This window comes from Orbicella faveolata, unplaced genomic scaffold, assembly GCF_042242905.1.
Source record: "Orbicella faveolata isolate gen_17 unplaced genomic scaffold, um_ofav_v1 contig_34, whole genome shotgun sequence".
NCBI lineage: Eukaryota > Metazoa > Cnidaria > Anthozoa > Scleractinia > Merulinidae > Orbicella > Orbicella faveolata.
The window spans coordinates 9410039-9428997 of NW_028301563.1; the positions used below are offsets into that span (position 1 = coordinate 9410039).

The window sequence follows — 18959 nt, forward strand, 5'->3', positions numbered from 1 at the left end:
TAAAACTGGTTTTGCCGATATCAAAACCAGCTTTTGCCAATCCCAAAAGCAGTTTTTCTATTTTTTTTTTCGATCTGAAAGCCGGTTTCTGTCTTGTATGAAAACCGGTTCTTGCCGATCTCAAAACCGTTTTTGCCGATCCCAAAACCGACCGGTGTTTGCCGATCTTAAAACCGGTTTTGCTGATCTTAAAACCGATGTTTGCCGAATCCAAAAGCGGTTTTTGCCGAATCCAAACCGGTTTTTGCTTATCCCAAAACCGTTTCTTCCCGATCTCAAAACCGGTTCTTGCTGATCCACAAAACCGTGTTTTTGTTTCCGAAACCCGAAACCGGTTTTTGTCCTACTCAAAACCGGTTTTGGCGATCCTAAAACCAGTTGTCGTCCAACTTAAGACCACTGTGTTTCTGCTGGTTAGTGAGTGATAACTGAATAGTGAGGGGACCTGAGGACAATTTGTCACGCACTATATTATATGATAATATATAGATTTAGCCGAGCCTAAAAGCGGAACTCCTCAGTATTTTTTCGGAATGCTGTTACTAATGAAAATAATCGAACATGTATGTGAGGTAAATTGCGAACTATTTAATAGTTTCAGCTGGAAATAGGATCACATCAGCAGATCGAGGTGTAAGATGGTGTGATTGTGAAATATAGAGCCATGATTTCAAGGATTTCTGGGAAGCCACTAAAAATCTTGATCACATAACAGAACTGTCTTCTGTGCTTTTTGGTGGCATTTCCTGTTCTTTCCTACCTTATTCAGAAAGACAAGACATTGTTATTAATCATTATATTCTTTCTTAGTTAACATGGGGACTCCCACACAAAAGAAGTTTAAACATTTTTTTGCTGTGGGGACTGATTGAAATGCAGCGGTTACAATACTCAGTCCCTAAATCTCTACCAAATGAAATCTCGCAAAAATACCAAAATAGTATACATATGTGAAAAGTTGGAAAGTTTTGTTTTCTAACTTGTCCCCAAAGATACATTTAGCCATCTTCACTTTTGTCTGGAGTCTCCTCCTGCTGAAAGGGTTTGCAATAAGCAAAATCACTCTCGCATGAATGGTAATTGTGATATTTTTTTTTTGGTGATCATGAATACTTGCATAGGCTTCTAATAATAATTTTATTATTCAATTTCCATGTGATTTGTTCTTCTTCTTGACTGAGATTGTGGACTACAGGAGCTGTTATTGGGTTCCATTAATTAATTTTGCTATGATTAAATTATACCAAGAATTATAAGCAAGCTAAGAGTAAGTTATATTATGTACATGTATTTTGTCTGCACTACACAACCAAATGCACTCAAAGGTTATCAGGCATGGGTACATTTGTCAGAAGAGCCCAGCATATCCAAGATATGTTTTGATTGACACATCAATTAAGATAATTTACAGCAAAATGGATAAACAATACATCAATATCCTACATGCACCAAACTGGACATAGGGGTTACGAGGCAATCATTTAAACAACAGATTGAAATAATTTATAAACAAGAGAACACTATTTGTACAACAGTAGAGAACAAATTAGCCTTATTGGACGTTGCGAATGGCAAGGCTGTCTGTCTCCATTTCGTGTTGGCAAAATATTAATTTATGCCATGTCCAATGCAGATTATCACAAAATTGATTTACAAACACGATAAATATCACTTTAAAGCCAAAAAAGCAATTATTTAAATAAACCATGAGTAAATTATCTCTAAGAAAAACTGATTAATTTAACAGGCACCTTAAATAATTAGTTAATATATGTGTTTCTTAATAATGTAATACAGTGTATCTGTCACAATGTTGCAGCCATGATATTACAACACACAGGATGGGTTGCAGAACTCAACTTCTAAGCCAGTTTATTCAATGACCTTGGTGCAGAAATTATAATCCCATCAAGTTGTCTGTAAATACAGAGAAACCAAACAAATCATTGCAATCTTAAGTAATAAATTATTGAACTCTTTTGCATGTATGTACGGTGTATGTTCCATTAACATTGGGGATCTCTCAGAAGCTGCATCCATCATAAATTAATTTGTTCCTGCATGCATTTGGTTATAGAACTTTTCACACTTTAATATCTCTGTCATACTTATAGTGATCTCTGTGTTCTACAACAATTAGTACACAAGAAAAATACACTCAGTAAGATATTGTTTACAATAAAAATCAATGCCTATAAGCAATCATAAGGACTTTAAATTTATATTTCTTCAGATATATCTCACCAGGCCATGGTTGCTTTGAAAATCTTTGATGTCTTAATACAGGCTGCCCATGTGTAAACTGTTCATATATTGAATGACAGGAACAGACATGTAATCATACTGTAGCTGCTACTTGAACACCACTGTTATTCAGATAAAAACATATCGATTATAATTTATTATAATCTTTACACACAAACAGATGACATTCCTTTCTTTGATATACAGTGTACTTCATTGTTAGTTGTTTACTCAGTGTTAGTGAATCAAATGCTAGGGGCTGGTACCCCCGGGGGGGGGGGGGGGCACTGCCATATATGGGCTATATAAGTATGTGCCGCTGTGAAGGGTATGGTTTTCAAGCAGTTTACTCTAGGATAGGGTATATAAATCAGAGCGTTTGGGTCTAGAGTAGGATATCATTTTCACAAAATTGACTAGTTGGTTGAAGATTTTAGTTAGACTAAGGAAATCAGGAATTGCCACTCAAAAATATAAAAAAATCAAATCAGCAAGTTTAAATTTAGGCAAATCAGCCTCAACAGTGTCGATAGATGGGGGGATTTGGGGAGTTTACTCTAGTATAGGGTAGCAAAATTCAGCTGAACTAGCTCTAGTATAGGCTAAGGGTTCCAGGGTACAAGCGGCAAATCCCCACCCAGAAATTCCCAAAGTACCTCCCCCGGGCTGGTACCCCAACTTTCACAGTGGCAGGCTCTGCCCTGAGATGCAAAGAAAACTTACTAACTGAAATGAGCTTGGCGACTTGCTTTTGAGACCAAATGCAGTTTGCTTTAAACAAGAAACTGGAACATTGCAAGTTACAACAATGTGCCCAGTCCCAATCAAAGGGCCATCCAGGCTGTTTGGTTGTACATATAACTGTACAACTGCATATGAGTTCAGCTTCCAAAAGAAAATCAGAGTTTGTCAGGATAAATACTGATGTTCTTGTTTACTGCATGTAAATCTGAATGTGCAGTACCAGAAGATATTCACACCCAACACCCATTCATGGCCAGTCTTCAAAAATTCCAAATTAAAGTATCAGGAAGATAGAGCTCTAATAGAGAAAAAACCTCCATGTGGGGTATGAATCTTTTCTTGAAGAAAACAATGTCTGAGAAATCATTAATTACAAAATAATGTTTAAGAAATATCTTACCTGGTAATTCCAACTTTCAGAAAATTTTGTAATCTAGACTGTCTGGCCACTTCATATATTTGACAAGTTGACACTGGGCATGTTTGTCAATTTGTGGGCTTTAACATCACATTACAATAGTAGCATTGGTCAACTAAAAACAGCATAATTTGGTTAATTAATATACACTGTACATCATTACGTTGAAATATTGGTGAAGATTGTTGCACACCAACAGATACAGAACCATCACAGATATGATATGATATTCTTAACCTCTCTGAAATTTCAGATTATTCAAGATTAACATGCACATACATCATTAAGGACAACCCTAAAAAACTGATTCCGGAAACCGGAATCCGGAACTGGAAACTAGAATCCTGAATCCAGATATTATGAATGATGATAGAAATAATTCACTTCAGCAATGTCTAATAAATAAATATGGGGAAAAACTATTTTGCTGTTATTTACTTTCTTGGCTTTACTTCAGCTACAAACTGTAATTGCTAAAAAAATTTTGACTAGTTCTGAACAACCCTTAGCTATACATCTGGCCCAATTGTTCAAAAGCTGGATAAAGCTATCCATTGGGTAATCACTTTCCAGTCAGGGTTAGTGATTTTTCAGGTGGATAGAGTTACTCATAGCCTGCAAGCAGGCTCTACTATCTGTCTCTAGTGCCTGAGCAGGCTAAATAAGTGTCTAGTGTTTTTCTGCATTGGCATGTCAGCAAGTGCCTTCATGCAGCTTTACCGCTCATGCCCCCGGCCCAAACACAAGAGCCTGCTCAAAGGCTTAGTTACCCATCTTTTGTTCAATCTGGCTCTGGTGAGAGTGCAGTTCTTGTCTAGATCAAATTGCTATGAGAAGACTGGTGAGTAGCACAATAACAACAAGCTATTTTGGTGAGTTTCTGGCAGTCTTTAAGCATCTTTTAACAACATGTGGTCCGATCTGTTAGCAAGTGAGAAGCAGACAGATATCAGTGTGCAACATTTCTATAAATTGTTTTAATATGATGGCCGCCAAGAATATGAAATGCTGATTTGTCACAGTATCAGTGTGGAAATAGTGTTGATCCGGAACTAGTTTGGTATCTGTTGGACAAATCAAATATTATATTAAGATGAGCCAGGTTAGCCTTTGAACTTCGAAAGTGGGGGGCGTGACCGTCAATGTACAGGGGGCTGCCACTGACAGACATCCTGTTCTCTATGACATTTTCTATCTTGTTCAGTATCTACTACACATAAAGGGTAAATTTATACCTCCGGTAAATTGCAGATCACTTATTAAACAAAATGGCAAGAAGATCTTTTAAATCTTATAACCACGCTTTTAAAATTTAACTGTTTTGTTAATACTACAGTCACAACGCAGTGCACATTCCAGAGCAGTCCTTGATGATTCATTGATTACTGTAAACACATCACTTGATCAACACAAACTGTGTCATATCTTATTGCACCATCAGTCTTAGCCTTTGCGAAATCTATGATGATGTAATGGTCTTAATCTGGAAGTTTGCTCGGGACATGCCCATGAATGATACAAAAGGAAACGAGTGTCACGCTATTAATAATGCTTTTAATAAACAGCTTTCTTCCTGAAACGTCAAAATTTAATTTGCTTGCGCTTTGAAGTGGTCACGCAAGTCACAGAATCAGGGGGGTTTACGTTATCCACAGCTAATTTTGGAACGGTTGTGTTTTTTCTCCTAGCACTGACTTAAACATTGCAAGTTCTGGCAAGCTCTTGTTTACCTCGGCAAATACTTAATTTTTCTTCAAATCTCTTAACTCGCTGCGATGAAACAGCCAAAGAATTCGCTTCATTTGCCGAAACCCACAAGAAATACTCACAAAATTGCACATAAATTAATGACCATCGCTTCTGGCAAAATAAACTTGCAAAGTAAACATGATCTTACAGTGTATTTGCCATGTAGCGAAAATGAAAGCTGCAATGTCAGCGCATTCCATGGCTGACGTAATACCCTTTTTTAGCGTTTTTAGTGTATTTATTATTTCCCTTTGAATCCAACGCTTTGATAAAACCAGAAGAAAATATATATTATACACAAATAAAGAAAACAATATCCGTAACATTGTCCTTGTATTAATGTTTCAACAGCTTATGGCGAATAAACATCACAGGTTGCGTGACTCAAAATTTGGCTGAGAGGAAGTTTGGGTCTGGTCACCGACCACAAAAAAAAACAAAAAAACAACACTGGTAGAACACGAACCGCACTCGGCCCATGGCCGTGCAGTTAATTGCCAGCAAGCTTATTTTAGATGCTCTCAGGGTGCTTAGAATTAAATTATGACGCACTTTACTAAGATTCTCATAATTATAGCCCTCACTAGAAATAACGGTTGCACGAATTTCGACAGATGGGGAACTTTTGTGTCAGTTTGAGGTCCTTTTTACTTGGCCGCTTATTTTTTACAGGCAAAAACCTAAGCAAAACAATTTTCGAGTATTTGAAGAACTTGTTTTCTTCGATTTGTGGATTCTGGTTTCCGGTTACTGGATTCCAGTTTTTCATTCTGGATTCCGGCTTCCAGTTTCTGGGTTTTAGGGTTGCCCCACCTTTAACAGAGTGTTTGCTTTACATTCAGTTTACGCATGGCTGTTATCCAGCATAGGCAGACTTATAAGTTTGCCTTCAAAAATAAACTGCAACAACTATTGCATCTTTCATCACCTATTCTTGTGATGAAATGACAAAAAATCCAAGTGCAAGAAGTCAAAAGTATAAAACAAACTTACCCGGTAATGCTTACAGTTCCTCTTACTGTCTGCATATGCCTTCCATAAACTGGTACTGCCTGGACATTGTACTCACTATTTTTGTGATCACACCTTAAAACATCACTGTTATATAATTTGTCCTGAAAAAGCAATGCATGAAATGTTATGCCTTTGGCACTCACCAAATACCTTTACATGATGTACAAAGTACACCACATCAACATTCACAATTCTCTTTACTTTCACTGTCACTTTTTTTATGTCATTTTCCCTAACTTGAAGACAGGACTTCCACATTAGGTGATAATTTGCCTCTGAAATCTCTATGAATTCACAGGGAGTGATAACAATTAAATCGTGACTAATTTTAGCAAAGGAGGCATTCAAATGTCAGATTTTAATGTTAAGTTTATAACTTTACATTACTCTTTGTATATGTATATACATGTAACCTCTCAATAATTGCACCTGTAGACAGAAGGTGTGCTGGGGGAAGAGATGTTCTAAACTCTCAGAACTTTTCCCCCTTACCTGTAATAGGACTATTATGAACTACGATTCGCAACCAACACCAACATCAGGTTATGTATAAACATGTATATTTTGTTGTCTCCTGTAATCATAAAAAAATAAAAATTTAAACCCTCCATAAAGTTCATACCCAATAACACTGCCACATGTAGTGCTGTTACTGGGAATTAATTTAAGTGAAACTGTTGAAACAGCTCTGTCAAAATTGTTTCTAGCAGTTAAGACAGGATAACAGAATATACACGTAGTACACAGCAAAGGCCAGAGATACACACATGTTGGTTATTAGTTAGGATTTTGTGAGCTTCTGTGCTAGGTACGGAGGAAAATAATGGACTATCAAAAATGAAGGTTCCTAAGACATTTTGACAGCAATGAGAGGAATGAATGTATAAATTTACAAAAGAAAGAGAAGTTCTTGCCCTGTCCAGTTCTCTGTCATAAAAATATCATTTACATACATTTATTACATATGGTTTGTGTTTAAAGCTGATATAATGCACACTCTGATTGGCTAATTCTAGTGTATTATTTACATTTATATGGTATACGTCGGTAAAATCATAAAACTTCACATGCGACTAAAATAAAAAATAAAAACTAAAAAGAAATGCCTACATGTACATGTAATTCATAATAATTTAAAAATACTTAACACTAAAACAGATCTAATTCTTTACTTTATTCAAAATTATGCCCATGGGTCAATTACGAGCATGCTAAAAGGTCCTAACACAAAGTAAAAGGAAATTAAGAAAACTATTGCTTTTTTCCTGAAAATTGTAGCGACTGAAAACAATGATTGAACACTCTGAGAGTGCATTCTATCACCCTGACAAGATAAAATTTAAGGAGAATAGAGAATTCACAAAATTATATTACAAAGGAATTGGTACTGGACAGGACAAAGGAAACAGCCAGGAAGAAACTGAAACTTTCTTTGACGAGCAAAAAAAGTATGCATGCACAACAAAGAAAACAGTGAGTGACATTCGGTTAATGAGTTACAATGTAGTTAACAACAAAATTAGTGTGAAGAAAAGAGCAGAGAGAGAGAGTGTGTGTGTGGAGAGAGGAGAGCGCTCTCACCAACTAAATTGTGTATGTATGTATGTATGTAAAACTTATTTCTATTACCGAGAAATGGTCAGGGCAAGAACTTCTACTCCCTAAATTTTTTCTAAGTATGTAAAGGTCATTTACACTGTTCAATTTACCGAGTAAAGCTCTTCGCATTTTTTTTTTTTTCCATTAGTACTATCTCACTTTTGAGGGACATTTCCATATTAAGTGTAAATACTGCATATTTGGGGAATAACCCATGTACCCCCAACCAAAAGCAGTGGCACTAATAAAATGAAATAGTAAATCAAAATGAAAGTAGAGCTTTATTTGCACACAGGATTTACATGCACAATCGTCTACTCGACATTTGGACTATATAAGCATTTCACCAAACCGAACTAATTGGACAGACAACAAAATAAAACGAGGAAATCTACATTATAAACACAATAATTATGCATATCACTTCATCTGAGTATCAAAAGCAAATCCTTCTCATTGAAAGGTAACCCAATGAAAGAGAGGATAAAGAAAATCGTTTAACCTTGCAGTGTTAAAAGTTTAATAATTATTCACGCTTAAATTTGATTATTACAGTGTGCATTTTTGCCGAAGGCTTAATTTAGCTTTGCAGTCATTTTATCGGCGGTAGCTTTGCCAGTCTTCAGCCAAATTAACCTGGGAATTCACCCAAGCATTTCGCCAAACCGAATAAACTGAACTAACAAAACGAGGAAATCTGCATACTTTGTAATCACAATATGCAAATCTTCCCATAGGAACGTTGAAAGTAAATTTAGCAAATCCTGTTTGTACACCTTTCTTGGTTTTCAACAACAGAAGAAGAAATTCTAGCTGTCTACGAGGCGGCTGTGCCAACTAACACAGAGAAAACTTCAAAACTCGCCCGGCCGTGTTTACAAATACGGTTTTGGTTAAGCTTATTTTTAGACGTGAGGTTATAAGCTTAGGTTGACGACGAAAATCGACAGAAAGCTTAATTTGTTTACAACTTACAACAACCTCCACAAAGCGATTCACTTGCTATTGTTTAGAGATGAGAGAAATTAAAACGATGCAATTTATAAATTGTCTCACAACATGGCTTCAAATAAGGAAGACTTTCAAAGGATTCCAATTGAAAATAAGCTTATATCGCTGAGGCAACTTGTTAATTTTCATAGCAAACGCAACAGCAAAAGTCACTTACCGCAAGTTAGCAACATCAGTTCGGTCAGTGTAAATCTTCCAGGCAGAAACTTGCAGCAAAAGTTGTGAAGACTGAACTGAACTAATCTTTTTGACAGATCAACGAATCAACCACTTTTTCCCGCTGTGTTTACTGTTTTGTAACACTCGGACATGTTTGATTTCTCTTGTTCATCACCTGACCAAATCATGTGACTTTTCTTGCACGGTTGCACAGCGTCACAACGCGCGAATTTTAAAAAACTTGGCACTGCAGTCTTCTGAGTACTTTCACATCCTATCTATGGCCCTCGTTAGCTTTCGTTAACGGCATTGTTCGGTATTATTTCACTTCCTTTCTCTAGCCCTTGACTCGCTATAATTCACGCCATTGTTCAGTACTGTTTCGCCTCCTTCCCCAGCGCTGGCCCGCTCTTTTTCGCGATCTTCTTCGCTACTTCTTTGCCTGTTAATTCTTGCTTTCTTTTTAATTCCTTCAGTGCAACCCTATCTTAAAAACATTAGATCAACCTCCGCTATCATTTGTCGACATAAGGGACCGTTCATTTTTTAAGGGATAGGGGGGGCCGGTGGGATTTGGGGGGGGCCACGCGAAAAAAAATGGCTTCAAAGGGGGGGCCACCCCAAAAAATATGAAGAAAAAGGGGGGGTCAAAAGAAAAAAAAGCGATGAAAAAGTGGTATGAAGTTTTCATAAATTGATGAGAAATTCTCTTGCGTTTTTCACGAAATATAAACATCTTTAATAGTCTGAAACAGTTTCAAAGTAAGAAGAAAAATTCTTAGCAACGTTTATATCAATAAAACTAACTACAAATAACAGCGCTTCAACAGTAACAGGTTTTTGATTGGTGAAATGTTGTTCTAGCGACTATTTAACTGCTGAGATCGTTTTCTTACTTTTAGTTGCCAAACAAAACTACCACAAAAATTTCGTGCTATACGGTATTTTGTAATGCCGTAATATAGTTCTGAATAAAACTCTTAAAAACATTGCTCGTAGCACATTCAACGCAGTGGAGAAATCAGTGGAGTATAGATCACTGAAATAAGGTGTCTCCTTCCTCTTCCTCCTCGGCATTCTCTTCTTCCTCCTCGACATTCTCCTCTTCCTCTTCGTCGTTCTCGTCCTCCTCTTCATCATCATCTTCCTCTTCACTCGTATCATCCGTGCGATAATCTTCAGGATGCAGGATGCAGTACACCCTGTTCCTAACTTCCGGCTCAAGATTGGCGAGCATCCTGCTTCCTGCCGCATTGCTAAAATAGTTTGTTTGCAGTAGGTAAGCGATTAATTTTGCATCCCGTTTAAACAGCATTGTTGCCACAGCTTCAACGTTTATGCACGCTTCAGGGATTGTCATGGAAGGGGGATAAAGAAGACAATTTGGAAGCTCTTTGTCAAGGGGATTTGCAACGCAGATGTGATACACGCGACGAATGTTGTTTTCTACCCGTTTGCGTTTTCTGTTGTTTGATTTCCGGCGGTTTTCTTTTAATTTTCTTTTCCTTGATACATAGTTTCCTTGAAGGCCCTTGAAGGTCCGTTCAAAGGTCTTCTTCTTTTCTTCGAGGGTTTCTATTTCCCGTGAAACCTTTAACTGCTTCGCCTCAACGCTAGCGATGTGCTTCACATTGAAATCGTGGTGGAATTTCTCGCCATGCTTCAGAGTAATGCCATTGGCCTGGAACAGCGTGGAGTCATGATCTTTCAGATTTTTTAACAGACCATTCAGTTTCTCAAAGGCCTCTTTTTGTTTTGTTATAGCGTAGTTCAATTTTCGTCCATCACTAAGCTTTAACTGGTAGTCAGGTTTTAACAACTCTCCTGATCTCTCTGAGAAAGCGTCTATGCCTTGAAAAGCGGCCTCTTCTGACATCAAAAAATCGAATTGCCTTGATCGTTCAGCAGTAAATCGCTTTTTTAAGGATTCATCGCTTTCACCATCCTTTCGCATCTTTGAGAGAGCTTCCTTCATGATGGACATGTAATACAGTGATCTTTTGCCTTTTGGATTTGCAATGAAACCGAGACTTGTTTTCTGAAGACCCTTTGGGATGGCTGTATCATCAGAGGATGAAGAGCTTATTACCTGCAAGAAAAATAGGCATTCAAATTATGATGCCATTTAAAATACGGTAACAGTTGTAATTAACGTTTATAGTGTCAAAAACTCATGAGACTCTCGTGGTGTGGTGTTTTAGGATTATACCATATTAAAAGACATTTAGTAGTAGGAAAATATATGAAAGCTTCTGATGAAATGCATGCGGCATGCACATCAGTGTAGGAATCACATAGCACGTGAATATATAAACAATAAGGTGACATGTAACTTACAGTACCGTCTTGTACAGCTTCAATGGTTGCTTGCTGTAGTAAGAATTGTTTCTTTATATGGCTTTGGAAAGTTCCTTTGGAATGCCATTTGCTCCAGCAAGGGTCACAGAATTCTAAAAAGAAAACAAAAACTTTTTAGACATCCGTTTTTGTGGTGAGCATTTTTATACTCGTAGTTTATAACACCCGTGATAAACAGGGTGCGACGAACACATCAAAGCAGACAAATGCTTTTGCAAGACACATATAAAAAGTCTTTGATGAACAGATGAATCATGAAAGTATTTTTTAGCTTCTCCGGCATTTCTTATTGCACACTTCCGCAAGACCTTGGATTCCGGACCAACTAACGTAAACTGTCTGGCAGTGCCCCCGGGGGGTGAGGATGAGTACTTACTCATGTCACAGCTCCCACAGAGTAGAATGGAGATTGCGTTACTACAAGACTGGCACGTGCACGACTGGAGTGCTTGAACTTTATGCTCCTTCAATGCTCCCTGTGAATATTCAGAAGAAAACAACAAATTGGTGAAGTGACACGATACTGACTGGCGGAAAAATGTTCTACGTGAAAGAAATGCCAGGCTAAAACGTATTCAGGAGACGGCTATCATTGATCAAACGTGTCTGCAACGTATAGGCTGTAAACCAACAACGACAAAAACAGAATTACCTTCGAGTGGAACACCCCATTGCAGGATTCACAATACTTCAGCTGGCACTCGCCGCAGTAAAAGGTGGACTGCTCCTTTTCACACTGATCACAGATTCTGTGAATCGAAAATTGCTTATTTATAGCTACAGATATTAAAGTACAAAACAATAGAATATCAAATTCAAACAAAACGAAATACCTCCAATCCATTCTCGTGATACTTTGATCTTTCAGTGTCCTGTCCGAGGCCGAGGTTACCTTTTTACCAAGCGAGTTCAGACTGCCACAAAAGTTCCGAAAAGGTCAAACCGGAAGTGTCATGGTATATTTCTATTTTTAAATATAAAAGAAACAAACAGATCTCTTTGTCTATTGTTCCTGTCCCCAAGGCCGCGTTCCCATTGTCCAGCAGAATAGGCGCAGGACATTTTGTGTCCCCATACATGCAGTACCTATCCCTGTTGGAAATCCAAAATGGCGGATAAACACGAGGGTTCCGATGATTTCCAAGTTGAAAAAGGGAGATCATGGACACACAGACGATCGGAGATTCGAAAGTGCAGTCAAATTAGAGAAAATGTAAGGATGTCTTTGCAACCACTCGATGTTTTCGAGGTCGCCAACCGCCTTGCTGGTATTGTAGGGGATAAAAAAAATTCGCTCGTTCGACAGGATCGAAAAGTGGTCGGACTGATCCATGTGCTTGATGAGCTTACAGCAGTTGACGACTCAAGTTCCGGAAAATTTAAAGGAATCTTGCATTTTCAAGAAGCATATGACCTGTTTTGCGGCGCATTTGAAGCGGAATTGCACGTTCCGGACCGAAGCAACTTCAGAGATGAACTACTCTCCGCGGAAATTGGACTACCTGTGACTTTATTTACGTGGAATAATAGCAGCTACATTGTCCTTAACCCAGAAAGGTGGAACATTGTAAGGTTGATAGATGTTTTTTGTGGGAAAAGTAATGACAGCAAATCAAGCAACAGGTTCGATTTGGACGCAGAATCGTTGCATGCCATCTTGGACTCGATGGAAACAGAGTATGATAAATCAGTTTTGCGCGCCATTTTTGCTGCTACTTCTTCACGCTCTGAGCTCTACGGTTTAGGCCTGAAACCCGATGCTGCTATTAAAAATTTGAAAAGAGTGCTTGCAGTATCAGAGGAGGTGGAAAATGCAGTAAGTGCTGGAAAAGATATGACCGTCTTGGCGTTGAAAGAGAGAATAACAAAGCGAGAGAATGAAATGGCAGAATTAAACTCTTCAATTGAGAAGCTACGTGACATTCGTGCTGACAGTAGGCACATTAAAACAATGGAAGAAAAGGTGACAGTATGCAGTGAAAACCTTAAAAGTCTACAAGACATCCTTGAATGCAAAGACAAGTATTCTGAACAAAAGTTCAATGCAGCTGCTCGAAGAAGGGCACAAAATCTAGTAAATGAAAACAGACTGAGAAACAGAAAAGCTGGTGCTGGGGCAAAGAGAAAGCTTGATGATATTGACGAGGAGCTAATAGCAAAAGCTATTGAACAGAAGACAACAGTGCATGGAAGAAGACATGACATGGTACTGTACTACCATAAGCGAGTGAAGAGAGACGACTTGCTAAACATTGCAAACTATAACCTTCTGGAGCGTGGAAAACAAATGATCAAGTCTGCAACAACAGTGTACAACCGTGCAAAGCCAAAGAGGATGAGATCACTGCAAGCTAACAAGCACATAGGTAATTTGGTATTATTTTGTATTGTCTTCATCAACTACATAAAAATAACAAGTTAAAATGTCAAATAGCATAATAAATTACAGCATGCTGTGTGACAAAATTTATATTGACAAAATATTCAAATCCCATTTGCAGAATAAACCTTGTTGAATGATGGTTCTGAAGTACAGATCATTTTTTGTCTTCTTTTAGAGTTTTATACAGACATTTATTTCAAGGCCTGCTGTTTTCTATTTTGGTACATAGGCGATAATATAAATACACACATATATAAAGATAATAATTATGAACTTTACTTTTGAGTGGTGAAATATTGTCCTTATAAAGTGGAGGAAATTTAAGTTTAACTTCAATCTTTACATGTACATGTAGGAAGGGGACTGTTTTGTTCCAAGAAGCCTCCAAAGACAGAGGAATCAGAGAACCTGTTGACCCACCATCAGCGGAAACTAGTAGATCTTGCAAAGCATCACCTCTTTGGAGACCCTGAAGAACACCACAAATATGCTGTCAATATTAGTGCTGATGACAAAGCTTACATCCGTCCAGAAACATCAGGTAATATTGTTTATGTTTTAGGTTCAATATTTCTTTGGCTGTCAGAGTCCCTGGAGCTTGCTAAATATGAAGATGAATTTGACATGTTTTTAATTAGAACATTTTTGGTTTAATATATGCTCTATTTCCTTTTTCTCTATACTAAGTTGGGATGGATGGAACCAAGCACCAGTCCTTGTTTCAGCCTACAGAAGAAAGTGGTTTGAGTACTAGAACTCTTCCCAGCCATGACTTTTGTGATGCTTGTTTGTATGTGACACCCTCAGCATACCGGTTCATGTCCCATCAAGTGAAAGAAGTGGATGGTAAGTTGCATAATTACTTTAATATTTTATTACAAGGAACTTTAGGAGCGCTTCATACATGTAAATCAGCACTTTGTAGTGAATACAAGAGGCTGTAGCAAAAGAGTAATTTGAATTGTCTTTTTTAAGAACTTTTACAGATCAAGTCAGCAAAGCATGAACACTGGAATTCTTTCTGGAATGCTTACGTCTATGTTGTTTTTCTTACTCTATATAGGCAAGGAGAGAATGATTCTTAAAGATGACCATTCAGTGGTGACTGTCCGCCCGAAACACTACGTTGGAAGTAGTGGGAGTGTCTGGGCGTCAGAAAAAGTGTTTTTGCGTTGGGAACACCCACATTTGTATGAAATTGAGGGCTCACCATTTGATCCTTTACTGTGTAAATTCACAGCGATGGTGCGGGATCATCTGGTCTATTTCAGTGACAGCACTGAAAAAGGAGATGTGAGCTGTGTAACACAACACAATGATTGCCAGTTCCGTGCTTATGAACAATCGCGAGTAGAACATGCAGTATCAGGAATCGTTACAGCAACTGTAAACTGGAATCAGTTCAAAAGTAAATTAAATCCAGAGCAAATTGCCACTGGGAATGAAATTGCCGATTGTATTGATGCTTTAAAGTCAGAATTTGAAATACTTAAATCAAGTTTGTTGAGTTTGACAACTACCAAAGAAGCATTATGGCAGAAGTATAAACATGCCATTGAAAAGTGCAAGTGGTTAATCCATGAGATGAAAACAAGAGGATTGCCAGTTAGTGTCTGCCCACGTGTTTTGCTGCACACTGATAAAGGTCCTGGAGTGTCAGTCACTAACTATGAAGTAAAATTTAGAGATGCTGAAATAGTTAGACTTTATGATGTGGACTGGCAGATGAGAGTTCACTATGCTGTCAATGATCCCTGCCCAGCTGAAAGGACCAATGCTTGCATAGGTACATGCATTAAATGACCATTATTTATAGGTGTGAACAGAGTAGTAAATATATTTTTCTTTTTTCAAATTACAACTTAGTACAGTGTACAGTGTATGACTTAAAAATGTGCTGTGACTATTGCAGTGCCTTACACGACATCTACAACTATTGGTGGATACATTTATTTCCCTTCATGAAGAAAAATATGTCTCAATTTTATTGTTTCCCTGTTATTGGTAGTTATATTGTCAACAATAAGAATTGCTGTATAAATTGTACTCATCCATTTTATCATCACCCAACTTACTTTAATGTCTTTAAATTCTTTTAACATTGACAGGTGATGCTCTTGCAGATGGTGGGTCCCTTCCCTTTAAACATTTTGATCCATTTGAAGGAGTCAATCAGGATGATCTTGAAAAGGTACTTTTCAGTTGTGAATTCTTTAACTATAAATGAATATTGCTTCTTTGAGGCCACTGAAATATTGAAATTTTATAATATGAAAAAGTATGAGTTTTTAAATAGATTTTTAAATAAATTTTTAACTGATGGTACATGTACATGTAATTCTCTGTAAACACCTGTAGATTTCAACTGAAGAGTTACATAGCCGTGAGGAACAGGCTGTCGAACAGAATGTTTGGCACTGCTGTCAAGAAGTGTGTGATCGCATCGATGAAGCACCAGGGCCACATGGATACATGTCAGCCCATGTGACACCCAGACCAGGTAACCAAGCAAACAAAATGTGCATTTTTTTTTTTTTTTTGCTTTTTTTTTTTATTCAAAATGTGCATATTGAACATTGAATTCATTTGGACATGCCACAGATGTTAAAGCTATTTGATCTTAATAATATGTTTTGTAATAATTAATTTGCAACATTTGAAACATTCAAAACTGTTTGTTTAATGTGATGTGTGCTTATTAAATGTACTGCATGGTATTATAATGAAAACATTACCAGAATATCGATAGATGTGTAGATTGAATATACTTTAATAGTAAGTCTATGTTTAACTTTTAAACTGTATTAAATTTGCTATGGTAAAATGGCTCTGTTCTTTGATATCCATAGATTTCAAGTTCTTTCAAAACACATCTTACTTGGTACAGTACCACAATGCAGGAACGAGGAAAGACTGTGTTCCAGGCCATAGTTACTTCCACAAGATAGAGCGGTTCATGAGTGAACATTATGAAGAGGGTGAGAACTACAGGGAGTTTCTGAAGTTTTCATGTCAAGGAGAGGTAGGTCGAGTTTGTTCTTTTTGTTCTGAATGGGCTGGACCACCCATGGGAAGATGTCCTAAACCATATCCTGACCATTCTTGCCTTCCGGAGTACCACTACCTTCCTTACCAGCAGACTTCAAATGAAGGGCGTGAGGTAGATGATTGGCAACCAAGAGTGCAGTTAAAGAAACAGCATGCCAGTGGTACAGTGGTTTTAACTGACCCTGAGAGCGTTGCTGCATTTGCGGACAAGTTCATTGTCAAGGCAAAGTTTGTTGTCGATCATCTTCACCATCTTGAAGTGATGGAGTTTAAAAGGAAGAAGAGAATGGAGGAAAAGGCAAGGGAAAGTAGAGAGATAAAAGAAAAGTCATATGAGGATTATCCTTGGGCTGATCTATGTGAGGATGCAGCCAAGCTGAGAAAGCTCCGTGTGCCAGAATTAGATAAATATCTAAAGCACCATGGACTGAAGCAGCATTTCAAGAGCAGCAAGGATGAAAAAGTGAAGGCCATTGTAAGACATTCATGTTTGCATCCGATGGGGAATCCTCTCAGAACTGGTCAAACTGGTGTGAGAGAACAAAATGACAACAGGGGTGATAGCAGTGAAGCAAGTGATCGTATGAATGAAGAGTACGAGAGTGATGACACTGACCCTGAGGAAGATGACTCCAATGATGTCATCCTGGCATTCATTGCTGCAGACGAGGAAGATGGAGACGAGCGGCCAGTTAAAACACGCTCAGGACGAGCAATAACTAGAAAATCTGAAATTGACTTTTCATTCTTTTGAGAAATTTAGATGAGCAAAACAGCTTTCTTTATAGATTTGTAAATATTCACTTGTCAAGTGAAATGTAACAGTTAATATGACATCAAGATATGTGTAGTGCCATTTGAACGTATTAATCTATAAAATACCAGATGTAACTTTTTTTCGAGGTGGCCAAGTTGGGGGGGGGGGTCATCCCAAAAAAAATTCCTTTTGAGGGGGGGTCATGCGAAAAAATTGGCAAGCTGGGGGGGGGGGGTCATTCAATTTCCCACTGACACTTCCCCAAATCCCACCAGCCCCCCCTATCCCTTAAAAAATGAACGGTCCCTAACAAATAGAAATGCGTTTTCTTTTCTTTAAAAATCCCGCCAAGAAAAATGGCATTCTTCTGCTAGAGACCGAGGGTGCATGTCTCTGTCGACCTATTAGCTGGAGTATGGCCGCCATGTTGGGCAACTCCGCCGTCGCCGTCGCCGTCGTCGTCGTCGTCGTCGTCGTCGTCGTCGTCGTCGTCGTCGTCGTCGTCGTGCGTACGCGCCCACGAGCAATACCGCTAGCCATGAAAACCATGAGAAAATTCATTCATGGATTTCCTTTTGTTTCCCATATGATTATGGGGCTCCGCTTGGCGGCCCTTCGGGCCGCCGGAGCTCCGCTATTAAATTAGCCCGTTATTCTTACACCTTTCACGCTATAAATTAACATCTCCACCGTTATTTTCTTTTCTCTACTCGATAATGGGTACTGGTTACTGGTTATTGGATAATAGTTACTTTGGCTTCTTTTTTAACGGGAATGACGTTAAATTAACTCACAGGAACCCATAACTCCAGAGTCTCCATATGAATTATACCCTTGATTCAATTAACCCTTTCCCGTATCTTTCTATTTATGAAACAGCATTTTCCGCGAGCAATACTGTTTTCGTCGCGGACCACCTGGGCTCAATTTTACGGTTAAAAATAGCCTGCGATGTCGACGCATATTCTCGTGTCCTTCGTCTGTTTTATTGAACATTTAGGGGTATTCCTTCCCTTTTTACAGCCCTGAGAACTTGTTTGAGGTTGAATAAACATTTTTCCTGATCTTGAAGTTGTCAAATGTTTAAATTAAACATCGAATCGTGCTCGCGCTCGCGATCGGGAGCCGTATGTTGTTCGATTAGTCTGATAAAATAGCTTATTAATTAAGAAAAGCTTTAGAGCTCTTTGGATTCTTTGGAGAAGGTCGTTTTCAGGGTGAAAACAGAGATTGAGAACTATGTTATGCGATCTCGGATGGTGGCGATAAGAATACGCGAGGATTACCAAGAAGCGCAAAACTACTTGACAACACCCAGCAGTACTTGGGTCACAACCTCCCCCGTCATTACTCTCTAAAGAAGAACTTGTTCGCACGAAGAAACAACATTGAAGTTTGCTTCGAATAGAACAATTTCGATATATTAAATTTCAGCCTAAAACAATAGACCTCAACACGAGGCTCTGGGGAATAAA

At 38.2% G+C, this 18959-nt stretch overlaps 2 protein-coding genes and 1 long non-coding RNA gene across 4 annotated transcripts; 1 reads left to right on the forward strand and 2 right to left on the reverse strand.

Moving 5' to 3' along the window:
- Positions 1-568: 568 nt before the first annotated feature.
- On the reverse strand, positions 569-9136 carry LOC149104660 (uncharacterized). 2 transcript variants are annotated; one of them, XR_016201255.1, is made up of 5 exons: positions 8937-9136; positions 6149-6270; positions 3389-3521; positions 2245-2366; positions 569-1917 (listed from the first exon to the last, which is right to left on the reverse strand). It is a non-coding gene; the product is annotated as an uncharacterized LOC149104660 (long non-coding RNA). The 2 variants fall into 2 exon arrangements; XR_016201254.1 differs by lacking the exon at positions 8937-9136 and having other exon boundaries at positions 6149-6373.
- Positions 9137-9968: 832 nt separating this feature from the next.
- On the reverse strand, positions 9969-12143 carry LOC110061616 (uncharacterized). Its single transcript, XM_089271051.1, has 4 exons — positions 11949-12143; positions 11673-11772; positions 11276-11388; positions 9969-11027 (listed from the first exon to the last, which is right to left on the reverse strand). Exons 1-4 carry the CDS (start codon positions 12138-12140, stop codon positions 9975-9977), a joined length of 1458 nt encoding a protein of 485 aa, XP_089127177.1. The 5' UTR covers positions 12141-12143; the 3' UTR covers positions 9969-9974.
- Positions 12144-12314: 171 nt separating this feature from the next.
- On the forward strand, positions 12315-17622 carry LOC110061620 (uncharacterized). Its single transcript, XM_089271049.1, has 7 exons — positions 12315-13662; positions 14035-14220; positions 14367-14525; positions 14743-15465; positions 15788-15870; positions 16038-16179; positions 16529-17622. Exons 1-7 carry the CDS (start codon positions 12405-12407, stop codon positions 17479-17481), a joined length of 3504 nt encoding a protein of 1167 aa, XP_089127175.1. The 5' UTR covers positions 12315-12404; the 3' UTR covers positions 17482-17622.
- Positions 17623-18959: the final 1337 nt, after the last annotated feature.

Coding starts and splice junctions, on each gene's coding strand:
- LOC110061616 (XM_089271051.1), bottom strand. CDS start 12,140: ATGGATTGGAGGTATTTCGTTTTGTTTGAATTTGATATTCTATTGTTT. Junction 11,773..11,948: donor ATGGGGTGTTCCACTCGAAG/GTAATTCTGTTT, acceptor GAATATTCACAG/GGAGCATTGAAGGAGCATAA. Junction 11,389..11,672: donor CTGTGGGAGCTGTGACATGA/GTAAGTACTCAT, acceptor TTTTCTTTTTAG/AATTCTGTGACCCTTGCTGG.
- LOC110061620 (XM_089271049.1), top strand. CDS start 12,405: ATGGCGGATAAACACGAGGGTTCCGATGATTTCCAAGTTGAAAAAGGG. Junction 15,466..15,787: donor AAGGACCAATGCTTGCATAG/GTACATGCATTA, acceptor TAACATTGACAG/GTGATGCTCTTGCAGATGGT. Junction 16,180..16,528: donor CCATGTGACACCCAGACCAG/GTAACCAAGCAA, acceptor TGATATCCATAG/ATTTCAAGTTCTTTCAAAAC.